This window comes from Dicentrarchus labrax, unplaced genomic scaffold, assembly GCF_905237075.1.
Source record: "Dicentrarchus labrax unplaced genomic scaffold, dlabrax2021, whole genome shotgun sequence".
NCBI lineage: Eukaryota > Metazoa > Chordata > Actinopteri > Moronidae > Dicentrarchus > Dicentrarchus labrax.
The window spans coordinates 11,998,395-12,014,156 of NW_026136707.1; the positions used below are offsets into that span (position 1 = coordinate 11,998,395).

At 39.1% G+C, this 15,762-nt stretch overlaps 1 protein-coding gene across 3 annotated transcripts in view; it reads right to left on the reverse strand.

The window, feature by feature from the left end:
• The window catches only part of adam22 (ADAM metallopeptidase domain 22), a 63,849-nt gene that overhangs the window by 6,977 nt on the left and 41,110 nt on the right, over positions 1-15,762 (reverse strand). For 2 of the 3 annotated variants that reach the window (XM_051405304.1, XM_051405305.1), the window contains exons 7-29: positions 15,340-15,406; positions 15,084-15,160; positions 14,470-14,544; positions 13,344-13,415; positions 11,955-12,121; positions 11,779-11,863; positions 11,578-11,668; positions 11,422-11,473; positions 7,482-7,581; positions 7,320-7,391; positions 6,900-6,992; positions 6,504-6,584; positions 6,089-6,139; positions 5,943-6,006; positions 5,676-5,781; positions 5,461-5,580; positions 5,079-5,247; positions 4,147-4,258; positions 3,258-3,348; positions 2,792-2,845; positions 1,825-2,025; positions 1,295-1,395; positions 898-964 (exon numbers count right to left, since the gene is read on the reverse strand). In XM_051405304.1, coding sequence (XP_051261264.1) covers positions 898-964; positions 1,295-1,395; positions 1,825-2,025; positions 2,792-2,845; positions 3,258-3,348; positions 4,147-4,258; positions 5,079-5,247; positions 5,461-5,580; positions 5,676-5,781; positions 5,943-6,006; positions 6,089-6,139; positions 6,504-6,584; positions 6,900-6,992; positions 7,320-7,391; positions 7,482-7,581; positions 11,422-11,473; positions 11,578-11,668; positions 11,779-11,863; positions 11,955-12,121; positions 13,344-13,415; positions 14,470-14,544; positions 15,084-15,160; positions 15,340-15,406 — 2,168 coding nt within the window. The remainder of the gene's footprint in view (positions 1-897; positions 965-1,294; positions 1,396-1,824; positions 2,026-2,791; positions 2,846-3,257; positions 3,349-4,146; positions 4,259-5,078; positions 5,248-5,460; positions 5,581-5,675; positions 5,782-5,942; positions 6,007-6,088; positions 6,140-6,503; positions 6,585-6,899; positions 6,993-7,319; positions 7,392-7,481; positions 7,582-11,421; positions 11,474-11,577; positions 11,669-11,778; positions 11,864-11,954; positions 12,122-13,343; positions 13,416-14,469; positions 14,545-15,083; positions 15,161-15,339; positions 15,407-15,762) is intronic. The other variant, XM_051405306.1, reaches the window with a different exon arrangement.

Genomic DNA, 15,762 nt, shown 5'->3' on the forward strand with positions numbered 1-15,762 from the left:
AGGTGAAAATAGTTCCCAAGAAATCTTTGCTCCTTTTTGAGGAATATTTGCTAAAAACTAGAGCTGTTTTATGAGATTATGTAGCCTGTTTTTTTTTTTAAAGAATGAAACTACATATACTTATTGTCACATATATATACATAGATATAGATACTGTATATACTGTAGATATATACTTGTATATACATGTTTTACATCATTCAGTAACCAATGAAAAGAATGAAAGTTAGTAAGCATTAAGAGACCTAGGATGTAACCATGCAAATACCCCCCCAATAGACAGTAGAAATATGTTAAATATTTCCTCCTCTTTTTTTTTACCCCTCATCAATGCCAGCTTGGTGACTTTTCAGACTCTTTTAGTGACTTTATTTCTTTTAAGCCACTAGCGACTATGTATTTTTTCTCCATTGGAAGCTATCCTATTTGCTACTACAGGCTAATGTATAACTCTAATTGGTAGGTGTATTTAAAGTCAGTAAACAGTAAACAGAAGGCAACCAAAATAAAATGAAGTGGAGAGGCAGCCACTGTCTCGGGGGAATCGCAGACTATTGCTTTAAATGTGAATTCAAATGTAAATATAGTCCTCGAAACTACAATCTAAATGTGCAAATTTTCATAAATATCATAGAATTGCAGGAAATGCACAAAAATGTGTAGAGGGCTCTCGTTTGGACCCCCACAATGTCTTTACCATGGTTACACCCTTGTGAGAGACTAAGATATTGTTTGATTTGGTCTTTTTAAATCAGATTTGTTGACATAAACAATATAAAAATAAAGAATAATGCCAGCTTTAAGTCTATTTTCCACTAGAACTTCTTTTTATCTGCATGTGCCATGTACAAAGTTCATTGAGCTCACAACACGACTGACTTGCCAGAAGGAACTTACTCTGTGGAGTTAGAGCGAGCACGGAACTTCTTTCCTTTCAGTTTCTTACGATTACCACTCAGATTTCCTGGAGAGAAACAGAACAGAAACGCACTCGTTAAATACAAATATATACAAGCAAATTATTAACTGTGGATATACGTACATGTATGAGTATGGCTGCAATGTGTTTGTTTCATTAAAACAAATACAGGAACATTTTTATCTATATTGGTTGTAGATAAAATTCACTATAATGATCAAGACACGAGGTGATTTCGTTCCCTTTTTTTTAACCACGTGCTGCCTTTTTCCTGCATTTATTTGGGTAAACAAACACATTTCAAGACATTATTCAGGCTTTATTTAAGGCACCTAAGTGTTTCCTCTTATGATGAGTGAGGGATTCGGGTGTTACCTTGCCATGAGTTGCTTCTCGGTCGCCCATTTTCACAGATGTCAGAGATGTGTTTGGCATCTGGGATTCTCTCACTCCATGAGTGGGATAGGCCATTAGATCTACACACACAGACACACACACACATATGGCACGGACAGAATATGATCAGTACAATATTGTCCTTCCAAGCTGCTACACGCTGTTCTGCTCCTATTCCATTAGTGGAGACGAGGGATAGGCCGACGTAAATGAGAAGAGAATATGAAGACGCCATTGCAGCAGATGGAAACATAACAATATCAATATCATGGCAGCTGAATGTGACATGATATGACAAATGCAGTTGTGAGGTATTTTCTGCTCAATTATCCATTGGCAAAATGTTCGATTCCAAAAAAAATAACCAGAAAGACGCATAATGAAAGCCATGATGGTAAGAAAGCATGATATGAAACCACAAGAACGCAGCTGTGATTTAGAGAACGCATCACACACACACACACATACAATTTGCCAGCTAATGAATGAGTGATGATGAGATGGCACACCTGAAGCCAAACAGTAAGATGTTCTGAGAAATGGATGGGATGGAGGCAGTGAAGGACAGGGTGCAAATCTGCAGGTGCGACAGGCAGGCTGACCTCTTCTTGGAGCTGCAGCCGGAGTTTGTGCTGACACCCGGAGGCATGTCACTGTAAAATGAATCTGCATCCCCAGGCTTTGTTACATAGTCACCTGGGGGCACTGGCCTGGAAATACAGAAGAATGATTTTAAACAGGAAATAACAGTAATTACAGGAACATTATTAATATTTTCGTTCTCACTTTAGGAATGTGCTTTATTTTACTTTATTTGTTGTTCAGTTGTTGTAGGTGTAAGTTCTCAACATGCAACATATTTTGTGGCTGTATTGCATTTAAATTGCATTGCATTTTGTTGAGATATCCCACTACTGTTGAACAGCAGTGCCAACAGCAGAATAACTGTGTACTCTAGGTAGGGAGAGGTACTTTATGCAACTTTTCTACTCCACTTCATTTCAGAGAGCAATAAAGTACTGCCGTACCGCTTCAGTTACTAGTTACTTTTCATTTTTTGTAGGGTCAACCTTTAAAATATGTAAATTTGTTATAAATTGTCCCACAGTATATACAATGGTTAAAATTAGCTTCACTCTCAATGAACTGCAACAGTAAAATACTGCTAACACGTAATATATGTAATAGTATAACACACATAATGCATACTTTCACTTATGTACATTTTGATAACACACGTGTACTTTAAAATTCTTAATACTTAGAACAAAAGCTGTGGTCAAAAATACAAAACCAAAAACATTATTGGGTGTTTTTGTTTGTTTATGATACATAAATATATATATATATATATGTATGTATATATATGTATAGCGAGAGAACACTAACTATCGAAACATGCTTAAACACACCATAGCTTTCTTACGTAATCAACTTAAATGCAACACATTGAAAATAGAGTTAAAGGGAGCAAACCGGCAGAATCTTCGGTGAACCTCAGACTCAACATAGCGTCTCTGCCTGTAGCTCCTGTGAAGAGAAGTATCAGCATCCTCAGTCCAACAACAATGCCACTTTAGTCAAATGTATTGCATAATATAAAGCAGTGATTCCCAGCCTTCTAGACTCGTGATCCCTTAAAACGAAGCAGTAACTTATGGCGACCTCGTCATTTGTTGCATATTGTAACCATTTCAACCAAAGACAGATTTTTTTCTTGCTTTGTTGTAATGATTTTTAGAAAAAGTCTAAAAGCATTGTGTAATTAGCAAGAATAAAAAAAATTAGACTGAAAAAATAAATGTATGTAGTAGAAATATGATTTTTCTTTCCTGTGCTGTTAATCATCTCACAACCCCTCTGATTTCTTCCAGTGAACCCTGGTGGGGGGACCCGACCACTGATATAAAACATCATGTATACAGGCTGCAGGGATACTTACTTGTAACCCCAGGCTGTAACAGCCAGTATGAGGGCGAGGAAGAGGATGGAGCCTATGATGGCCCCGATGATGATGTTGGTGCTGGTGATACCTGAGACAGAAGAAGAGAGGAGAGTGGGGAGCCAAATGTGTGTTAATTGGATGTGTGTCTCTTGTTTCCTGAATCATGTGTACACAAGGGGATACACAAACCACAAAACACTGCAGCAGAACACAAAATCACAATACATTCAGCAGGAAAAGTGTAAAAGGAGAACATGGGGGACGAAACTGAGAGCAACCAAACTGCTGTCACCCCTCAGCACTACTCTGAGGGGAACTTACATGTGCAGTAGGTTCCCATTCAGGATGACATTAAAAACTGCCTGTTTTTAAACTGAGGAATAGTCGGAATTAACCGACCGAGGTGAGCTGAAGTTGGGTTGAGAGAGGAAAAGGATCAGGAAATGACATCAAAGACAGGACAAATACAATGAAAAGGAACTCAAATCTGACCTCAAGTCACTCCGTCAAAGACATCGGCCTGTCGACAAAGAATGAGTGTGAAAATAATGACAAACAAAAAGAATGACATGCATGGTTCAGTGAATACAAATGCAGCTGGTTTTAATGAACAGACATGAACTCAACACAAAAAAATGATGAGAAATGCAATAACAAAACAATTGACAAAAAAGCCAAAGAAAAAAAAAAGCTTGAAATATACAACATAACATTTGTGAATGGGGGGGATTTTAAAAGAAGAACTGAAAGAGATGAAGTGGGGTGGAAAGAGCTGAGAGGTATGGGATATGTAAAGCAGAGAAGGATGAGAAAAGGTGCAGAAAGTGTGAGATGAAGAGAGGTGTGTATAAAAGACAACAAACAGTGACAGCATTAACATCTCTACCTGAAACTGGGGCAGTGGGTCCCACCACAAGATAACTGAGAGGAGAAGTGGAGTTACAGTCATCTCCTGCCCAGCCCAGGTAACACACACACTTCAGCTCACTACTGCACACCTACAGCATAGGAAAGAAAAATGCATCATTTAGGCACTGTCCTGTAACGGTGAGGTCTCAGTTTTCGGATACATTTGCAAATGTAAAATAAAAAGTGCCACAATTTGTGTTGACAAATAACATTCTACTACTCAATATATTATTCAAGAGACCTAGGTTGAGGTTTTAGGGAGTTTAGTTTTAAAGTGTGCAACATATATATCAGTTCGTTAGTAACATTATAAGTAACAAGCGCTGTCAAGTGAATTAGACGTTACATTGTGTACTTTATTGAACACATTATTGACAATAAAGCTGACTTGACTTGACTTGACTTATGGTTTCTCAACCTTATGGTCAGGACCTCTTGTAGGAATGTTTGATATGCATTCTTTTTAGACAGACATATTTGTCTTAGAACTAAATTAAATAACATTGAAAACCATTTGGAGCCTCTTAATATTAATTAATAAAGTAAAAAAAGTATATCTGACTTATATTTACACAACACTCGAGACTAGGTTTGGGACCTAAATAAAGGAATTTGAAAATAAGGGTTTCAGTTTAAATGTAAGTTTAAATTCAATTGTGGCTCAAGATAATTTTGTTCACACTCATTACATTTTACAACTTACCTGAAAAATGTTGTGTGACACATAACAGTTATTATAAGGAGGTGAATCGGAGTAACCTCTTTAATATTGTTGAGGACAGACGTGGGAACACTGACATCTGATACCAGTTCGATACATCAGAAGGCTAAAATAACCCTGATCTCTCACCACGATTACAGCTTCGGTTGAGTGTGTGTGTGTGTGTGTGTGTGTGTGTGTGTGTGTACCCCGTGTCCAGAGCAGATGATCTTGTCTGTGGTCCCGGGGCAGGTGCTGAAGTTGAACTGTTGGATGGGGAGACATTTGTGATTGAAACAGATGCGGTCTGTCCCGCAGGCCGTCCCATCCTCAACGTATCCCAGATCAGTGTCTCCATCGATCAGCACATGAGCACCGCTGATGAACAAACATGAGTCACTCACACAGCACTGAGAGTGTGTTGAATTCACATAAATGTGTTGGTATAAAATACATGAGGCCACTGTCTGTTAATACAGTACAGCGTATATGTGAACAAAACTAGCCCTCAGGTGAAATATACATCACCAACAGGCTGTTGGTTTGGGCTTTGAGGATTTCAAGAAGCATTTTTTCCTCCATGATGTGTACCTGCAGTCAAGAGAAGCACTGTGTCGGGCCACTGAGAATGAGGTCAGCCCTCCCTGCAGCTCTCCCAGTCGCGGGGAAGGTGAGATGTTGGAGCACAGCAGGTACCCACAATGAACATCCCTGAAATACAAAGATGCAACCAACGATCAGGGGGAGCTAAATAAGATGTTGGCAGGACCGCACAGGGTTTCGGTTCACAAAAAGGACTGGCTCACTGTTTGTTACACTGGATCCAGGTGTCCTTGTCCTTCCCACAGTTTCCTTTCTCTGTCCCTTCGATGTTTAACTTCTCGTAACAGAACTTGTCGGCCGCTGTTGCCTCTGAGGGAGACACAATAAAACACAATAAACATTAAGACCTCCAGGTTGGAGAGTTTATCTCTACCACAGATATTTAATCCTTTTAATCCTCAATGTGTTTTTATAGATATTACAGATTTGTCATTACGAAATTGATTGGCAAATATGAATATTACACTTACTCTCTCCCCAAATGTATTTGCACTGTCTGTCTTTGGTTTTGCACCTTCCATTAAAACAGCGACCCTGTGGAGAGAAATAGAGTGTCAAAAAATGTCACCTGTCCAGAGGCAAAGTATTTTCTTTCTTAGAAGAAAGTAATAATCACCTGGTCTTTTTCACAAGTGTAGCCATCCATCTTGTGGACATTTGGTGGACACTGTAAAAAAAAAAAGAACACCTCAGAGAAACTGTCAGAGTTGCTGGAAAACCTGGAAAATTGGAGACTAGTTTCCAGTCATGGAAACACCTGCAATTGATTAAAATGACCAAATAACCTGGAAATAATCTACATTGTCCTGGAAAATTTTAGCCTGTGCTGTGGCCAAATGAATGTTACGGTTAGAGGAAAAATGAAGTCAATTCAGAAAGTGGAAAAAATGACTATCTATGGCTGACTACTGTTTGTGAGCAAACAGTGAACTCCTGGAAAATTATTTCTTAAAAAGAGTGGTAACCCTGTACTGTGTATATAATATTATATAAAGTTGAAGTTTTCTCCAGTGGGGGAAGCTCAGTCTCACCTGGCTGGAGTTTCCTGTGCAGTTTTCCGGGATGTCACAGTCATTCACAGCATCTCTGCACACAACTCCCATGAACTCCATCTGTAGCAGAATAAAATAGAGATCAAACAGACTCCTTCTATGACACATCTGTGCACCCATCCACAACTCAACATTACTTTTTTCGTTCATTTTGAGAGTGTTAAAAGGCTGTTAAGGATTGTTAAGAGCTCATTTTTGTTTTGGTATGCTCGGTGTAGCTAGAGTAGCTAAAACTAGTGTAAAATCAAAGTCAATCCAAGTGGAACTGGTCACTTGAGGACCAAAAAATGTGGACTTCTCCTTCAGCCTGGTGCCATGAGAAGCGTGTACCTATGTTTTACCCGAGACAACACTCCAGCAGAGGATGAAAGGTACCTGGCAGCTGTTGCAGCAGAGACCGTTGCTACACTTGGAGCCTTGGGTGAGGGTGCACTTGTCACAGCAGGCCTCCCCCTCCTTGGCACACTCCTAAACAAAAAACAGAAACAGAAACCGTTGTCTTTTGATTTGATGCAAGTTGTTTCTGTCTGTTATGTAACTCATCAGAGAGTATAATCTATTTAAACAGAGGTCTCTCTGGACAAACTCTATGATCATGCAATAACTGGTAACACTGTGTTGATTTCATGACTTTAAAATTACCTCTTATTAGACAACGTCTGACACAGCAGGCAGTTTTGTTGTAGGGTAATTAGCTCATCAATTTGACCCTGGATGATTATCAAGTTACCCCTTTGGGATAGTGCATCTCCATGTTAGCATCCATCCAGTCTCATCTACAGTGCTGAAACTTACCGCTGGGCTGCCACAGTCACACTCCTCCCCTGGCTCCACGAAGCCATTTCCACACACCGGAGGGTCCAACAGCTGAGGGGGGGAAGGGGCAGAATTAACATTAAAACTACTAAGGAGACACATGTATATATACAGTGTGTACATGTGTATAGTGTGACTAACCTTCAGAGGTTTGTTGAACAGACAGGCCCCTCCACCGCTGTTTAGAAAGTTATGGTACTCCTCCACGTTGCAGTCGGAGAACCTCTTGGGCAGGTAGAAACTGTTCAACACAACCGCAGCATATTATCCCGTTACCGTGGATACAATACACACAGAACATGCTCAGATAATACTGGAAGAGAGCAGGGCTTGCTCCCAAAAAAACACATTACAGGACAAAACACTTAAGAACTGATGTGGAAAAAGAAATATGTTTTAAAAATGTACTTTTCATACCTCACACATTTGATTTCTGTGCTACAGACAAAGCCATAGCAGGTTTGTGTTTCTTACATATCATGAATATTTCTGGTTTTACCACAGGTTTACCATACTCACAGTTCAGAGGAGATCCTTACTATAACATGAAGGTAGGTAAACAGTAGAGCCAATATTGCGAGGATCACAGGGGGATTTGTGTAGGATGTAAATGAATTCTACAGTAAGATGCATTTATGAATTTGTCCTGGAAATGAACTTGAATACTGTGGATGATTCACTTTTGAACAGTTATTGCATTATCATGTAGATACTGTGTCACTACGGTCACATGTATATTAACAAAAATTTCACAAGATGTTCAAAGAATAGAAATCAAGCTGCCCGGACGACACGATCAATTCTTAAATGCCATGCCATGTCGCTTCAATTAATTTAAAGTAAAAATATAAAACACAGCTTGATGATACATTCAGCTTGAGCCCAATCAACATCTGAAGTATTTGAGCAAATCTATTAAAATCAAAGGTCCTGTGTTCATTTTGATGCTTTTAACGACATCGAAACCAAAACCTGAGCAGCATTTTAAATGTTACTATGTTCAGGCTTAATGCTGATTATGCTGCTTGCATATGTTTAATTAGAGTGCCTCTGGTAGTGTGGCTCATCAGGGCTGGCACAGGAGACAATGCAATAACAGACAGATGCAGTGAGAGCCAGGGGCTGTGAGAGGTCGTCATTATTTGATATGAAATGTGACTAAATGAAGCCACCTACAGGGATAATGGTTGTATAAGGAGCCAGTAATGACGCTTGGATGATGGATGAAGTACACTACAATATTTCAGGTAGATTTTCTAAACTAATCAGGTTTGAAGTCCCGACCATCACGGAGGACCTTCAATCTTTGATTGCTAAATTTCTGCCAGTGCTTAATCTTGTCAAAATCTTGTAGTGTGTATCGCCCTTTTAAACAGTAATAAGGGGGGTGAAACAGAGATGAAGCGTGCTTGAATGATTCACTGGTCACCAGAAGAGGTACAATCGTTACCATGTGGATTAATATTATCATTGTTCAGCTGCAAAATATGTATTCCTAAAGATTAAAACACAAATACTATTCATTCTATTATACTATGTTATATTATAATACTATTCTTTTGTATATTCATTTGATAAAGTATGTGAAACACCTCATGTATCCATAAAAAGCTTTACTAATATCTTCAATTATTTCTTTCTTTCTTCCCTCATTCATTCATTCATTTATTCACTCATTCATAGTCAGACTATCATCACCTAGTGGTGATTAGGAGGCAAAGCAGCGTCTGAAACGTTCACTTGTCTCTGCATTACTGCTGTCTTTGTCTTGCCTGTATGCCCTTGTTATAGTATATTTTAGACTTTTTAAATGTATTATATCAGAAAAATTGTTTTATGAAATATTATAATTCAGGGTTTGTTCTTGTTTCTTTGTGGCAAAAATCCATTAGAGAAGAAGAAAGAAGGAAATAAAAATATAATAAACTGTAAAACACATATAAAAAAAACCACTTCTATATCTGAACTCGACCAAAACGCAAGTTCAATCTTTTTTTTTTCTAAGGACTGTTATGGCGATAGTAAGCACTGCCACACACACTGCATATGAATAAACACATGAACAGACAAATATACACACACACACACACACACACACAACACACACACACACACACACACACACACACACACACACACACACACACACACACACACACACACAGAGTAGCTAAACCTTGTGAACAATGTGAAATTGTTAGTAGTAGTAGTTAGGTTGATCAAACATGCAGGTGTTGAGGGATAAAAAGAAACGTCCATCAGTGGACATGACTGAGGTTGGCTCATTGAATACAAGCGTCTGAAATACCATTGACTTTATTTTAGAGAATACAGATCTGGGCCAGGTCCATTCATGGGTGACAAGCTCATAACAGCACAAAGTCACCTGTCCTCTGTCATCTGACCACATGACATTAAAGCAGGTTTATTACTGAAACCCAATAGAGCAGAATCTGGACAGGGAGTGTTAGACAGGGAGTGCACTGTTATTACAGGGAAATGAGGTTGACAAATATTGGCCTAAGGTGAGAATGACATTGCAGACTGTATCAATCGGTTAGACATGAACAAAAAGAACTGATGAAAAGGCCTGACAAAAGGCAGGAGGGAGAAGGAGCCTATCAATAATTAGACTAGTCAAATTAATTACATTTTGTTGGTTGATCAGTCGGTGACATCGGCCAAAAACTAAAGAATACACATAAAATTGTACAAAGTGATTATGAAAAATACAGCCAGTGTATAATAAAGCCACACCAAACCATATTTGTTCATATCATTTGAATAACAAAGTGAAGCTGGGGCCACAGCAGCTGTAGTGCTGTTGGATGAAATGGGAAAGGTTGTGATGACTGACAACCCCTCCGAGGCAGCCAGTTGGTTCAACACAGCACAGGCAACGTTCTAGCCAAGCTTCTGCTCACCTGCTGTCCCATTCGGGATAGAGGGGGAACGCGAGAAGTATTTAAGAAGAGGGGTATATTCACACACATACACACATCGCAGACACAACACACAGTCACATCCGTGTGCTCACAGCAGCACAATGCCAAGCTTGTAAAGTATAAACACTGTAGATGTACACAAACAGATTTTAAGACAAACACTGTCATGATTTCTGCATGAAACTGAAAACACAAAAACACACACAGACTGATTTATCACCTAGTTTCTAATCTTAGCAAGCAGCAGATTATATAACACATTACTGCTGAAAGAATCCCAATCAAGTTATATAAACGAGCAGTATGGAAGATAAACATAGACTGACACCTAGTGGTGAATTATCAAACTACAATAACACTGCAGTGGATGGAAATATTGTCAGCAGCATGTTTACACTGATAAATAAATTAAAATATATATATTTTTTAAAGTTTTATTTTGGCCTTTAATTGCCTTTATTTGATGGTTGCAGCTGGGGATGGACGGGGGGGAGATGACACGCAGCAAGGGGCCGCAGGTCGGAATTGAACCCTGGGCCGCTGCAGCAAGGACTCAGCCTTGGTACGTGGGGCACCAGCTCTACCCACTGAGCTAACCGGGCACCCCTAGATTAATATTTTGATGACATTTTAGACACCTATATAATTTGTCTATAAAAGGTTACACTTATTGCTAATGTGTGATGCACTACTGTGTGTAACTCTGTATTCTGTGTCCTGTTTGCATATGTTGTATTTGTGACCTGCCAAGGGACGAAAGATGAAAATGAGCTTTAAGCTAACTCTGGTACAATACATTAAATGGTAACATTTATGTGTAATATTGTAAATAAAATAAACCTGCATGTACTTTTAAGTTATTTATAAAATGTAATTAACTCTTAACTGCTTTGAGATACATAAGAAAAATACATTCTAGTTCAAAGTATAAACACAAATAGTAAATGTGAGTTTTAAGATTACAGGTTGAGAATGTAAACTTTTAACTACTTATATGTCCAATTTCATTAAACTCTTTGGTAACAATACCCATAGGTTAAAAAGAGAGTGTGATGTTAGCATTAAAGTACAGCATTGTATCCGGCACTGTGACTTTAAGGTTATGATTTGATGAGGAAACTGTAAAAGTAACTTACCCAACATCATCCATGATGCAACCCGACCAACGATCATCACACTTGCACTCGCCTGGAGAAGAAGAAAAAAACCCATTGCATAGAAAGGAGGCTTAATTAATGACTGTGTGCTAGAAAAGTACAAAACAAAGAACTCATTAAGGTTTAACTGTGTACCATTGAGGATCCGCTTCTTGTCAGAGAAGATGCCAATGTTCTGTCCAAGAGACTGAGCGAGGGTTATGGCCATTTCATCGGTTTTCCCATACTGACGAAGAGACAGACAGACAAACAGACAGACAGATAGTTAGTATAGATAGATAGTTGTACGATAGTTTTGGGAAATCACTAATCATTGATTTGTGATTCAAGACTCACCTCATTGACTCCCCCTCCTTTAGTCAGGGAGCAAACTCCTCCCATATAGGAAGCTCCTCCCCAGCTGCTGTGAAAACGATTCCCTCTGATAGGAAAAGAAAGTTATGTGTTTAATTTAAAAAAAGACGCTGGAGCACAGAACACACGAGAAAATCTTTTTAAATGTTCAGACTTACGAGAAGAGGTGAACAGAGTCACATTTCTCCTTGATGAAGTCTTTCCGATACTTCATGAACTCCCTCAGCGTCACCATGGGGTCGTCGTCGATGTTGAACTTGTTGTCAGCTGACCACGTTTCCATGGCAACTAGCACAATGCGGGTATTAAGCTGTTCCTTGAAGATCTGGAGAATTAAATGATATCTAACCTCAGTAATGTTATCTGTTGAAAGTCATAAAGCTTGTGTAACTGAAAGTGGCAAAGAAAACAAATGACACATCCTGATCAATATTTAAACTGGCAAGCTTCATATTCATCAACATCTCCAGCTGTTGGTTGTGAGAGCACCAGTCAAACAGGCAGTGTGATCAATATGATCCTGCCACCAGACAGCAGCACATTACAGGTGGCTAGATGGAGTCAACAAGGGCAACAGTCTGGAGGACGTAGAGGAAGCAAACTGTATGGCAAACATTATTGTTTGCTTTCATAAGATAGAAATCTATTGGGGTACCGAGCCAGACAAATACAAGTGAAGAGGACAAGAGCAAAGCTTCTTTGTTCAAGCTGAATGTCAATAGTCCCGAGACAAAGCTGACAGAGCAGAGAGGAAGTGGTCAGTGGTATGTAGATGGTTCAGTCCCAGTCCGGCCTCTACAGCCTCACCCTATCTGCTCCACCTCGGTCCGGCACACTAAGAGTGGTCCTAACCTGGTCGGTGCCTCGCTGCATTCAGGGATCTAAAGGGTGGCATGGAGGTTGCAGCAGCCACTCCTAAAAAGTGCCTGCCTGCTCTTTGGTTTGGGGAAGGGACCATAATTGTGACTACAAACAAGGACATGTTTTACTGGCCATAATCTACAAAATGTTACTCTTATTAACTTTGTCTGTATATTTATAGGCCCTATAGCTTATTAGCAGTTGCTGTGATATTTAACATATCTGACCGTGGCAGCATGGCATACACTGGGGAAAAAAGTAACTATACTCGCACATGGAAATCAATGTGTACTTCCCAAACATAGTCTGCTTCATATGATCCCCTTCAAGGGCACAACAGAAAGCATGACCTTTCTCCATCTTCACCATCCTATCAGCTTACAGACATGACCCTGCAGCAGGTCTGATTTCAGTAGCAAAGCACACAGATGTGGCTACAAATACCGAAACATTCAAAGATCTGCCTCAGTGCTGTTAGGATGCCACTGCTGTTTGAGTCCTCTGAAACCTGAAAACTCATGACCGGCTGGTTAATGGCTGCTCACTGCATATTATGGGCCAGGAGAGGTTTTAAATGTAGAGACTGAGGTTGGTTAAATGAGAAATCAGTACAATGTGCGCTCAGCTCCAATACCTGGGAGTGCTTGTGGCAAGCTTTCCAAGAAGAGGATCAATACAATTCTTACCATGTCAGCCATATTGACCACTGACTTAGCATAGTTATTCGTGTGCCCAACGGAAAGCCGATGCTTCTTGTACTGAAGAGAGAGACAGAGAGAGATACAGAGAGGGATGGAGAGGAGACAAATAAAAGTGGGATTTTACAATCTGGAACAAATTCATTTTAAACCATTTAAATATATAAAAGGAGCCGGTGCCACAATTTGTGTCCCAGTAGATTTTCAGTCAGGCCTATTTGGATAAAAATTGTCTGTTTTACGCACAATAAAAGGGAGTATTTGGTGTGCCTCAAGAGTGCAAGCACTTACAGTACTTCATTTATAGTGCTGACTCTCTCTGCATCCTGTACTAAGCTCCAAGCAATTTAAAGGATAAAGCTGGTGATATTATATATTGTTTTTACTGTCAACAAATCCCATGACAAGACCTAAAACAAACATAAGTTGATCTTCATCCGTTATCACCTGTGTTTGATATTGGTAACTCCTCTGTGTCACAGGAAAAACTTTATATTTGTACCTGTTTTTAAACATTTACATCTTCAGTAGCGCCACACAGGTTAAAGACATTTGGAAAGTATTGATATTTTGGTCTTTTCAGAGGATCTGAAAAATACTAAATAACACCAGCCTTTTACTTTAAATGTAGATATGTGTAATATAATTTATGGATCTGTGAGTGTCCTGAGCCAAATGGCGCACAGCCCATACCGGCTAACAAGACACCAGACAGCAACAACAAACAGGATGGCCACACGACGATTCATAATTGCAGAAATGTGCTAAAGTGCATTTTCTATAAATATATCCTAAACAGACAATCAGGATTCTTTAACATAATGTATTCCTAAAGTCACTGTACACAGAGGCAATGACGCACAAACTGTATATATATATATATATATATATATAAAATCATGAAATAAGGTGAATGTTAACAAGATGGAATCATTTTTGGGCAAACAATCTCTGTCAGGACGGATCATTTAACAGTTTTAAATTTTTGTGCAGGCACAGGTAAACACAATTTTGGCTTCAGAGTAATAAATATATAAGAGGGTTACTATTTTATCATGTTACACTATAGTCTAACATGTACATCAATACCATATGTACCCAGTTAAAAGCTTACCATTAAATGGTCATTGATCACCATCAACTCAATGTACTTCGTCTCATCTTCTACACTGTGTGACACATGTGGAGCCTGAGAAGAAACAACATAGTTTTATCATTAAAGGGACAGACAGACACCCTTTTCTCTGTTTTCCTCAATATCAAGGACAATTTCAGAACAGCACACACAGCAAACACAAAGATCAACTCGTGTCTCATACGGCACCAAGAAAGGATAAGAAAAGAAATGACAAATCAATAAGGATGAACTTTGCAAAGCTAAACAAGGTTTGTCTGTTTTCCAAATAAAGATGAGAGCAGCTCTGAAGGCTGAGAGACATCAGCTGCAGATGAGGCTGGAAACAGCATCTACATTCAAGGTAAATATTTCATAGCTGTTGTGTGGGAGGAAAGTGAGGAAACAGTGCTCTCTCTCTTCAGCTCAGTGAATTAACATAGAACATACAGGCAGGAAACAGTGTAATCAGGTTTGGACAAACGGCATCCAGAGTATAATCATATCTCTGTCTTGCACAAACAAACATACACATCATACAATGAAGTCAACTTCAGCATCCATTGGCTAATAATGATGATTTCCCCACAAATATGCCTGCAGAGGAGTCATACCTGTCTCTTTTTTCTCCTGTGAACATTTTTTGACCCGGGGAAGGGAGGGCTGGGAAAAGGTGGCTCTGGAACATCACCTAGGAAACAGAAACAGTGATTGCTGTCAATGTTCATGTACGGTAGCTGTCCAGAACAGTCAAACATGCATGAAATACATACATATACATGAAAATGTATTTCACTACGTGTTACAAAATATTCTTAGATATTTAACAATACATTAAGTTCCTCCTCATGTCTTCAGTCATCATCTTACCGTTGAGGAAATCACTAAGTCCCTCTTGCCCTGCAGATTTGTAGATCATGTGAATGCGGACATCTCCCTGAAAGACACCAAAAGAAGAATTCAGTCACAGATCACAGGCAAGAGTCAAGTTCACGTGAGGTAAAGTGGCTGAAAATTATACTATATGTCCTTTTTTGATCTGTATTGAGGCCGTTTATGTTGATTGGGCAGACTGTCAAAGCCCTTTCAAATCTACATTTACATCTGTCAAACTGCTCAAACTCAAAGCAAAGGAGATGAAAAAGGAGCACCTGAGAGAACTGTTTCACAGATAATTGGACAGAAACACATAATATCAAACAGATGCTATGAAAACAAACAACAAAGATGGTTTGGACAGAATATTGTTTTACTTGTGCTTACCTGATTCAATAGTACAGTCAAAGACAGACT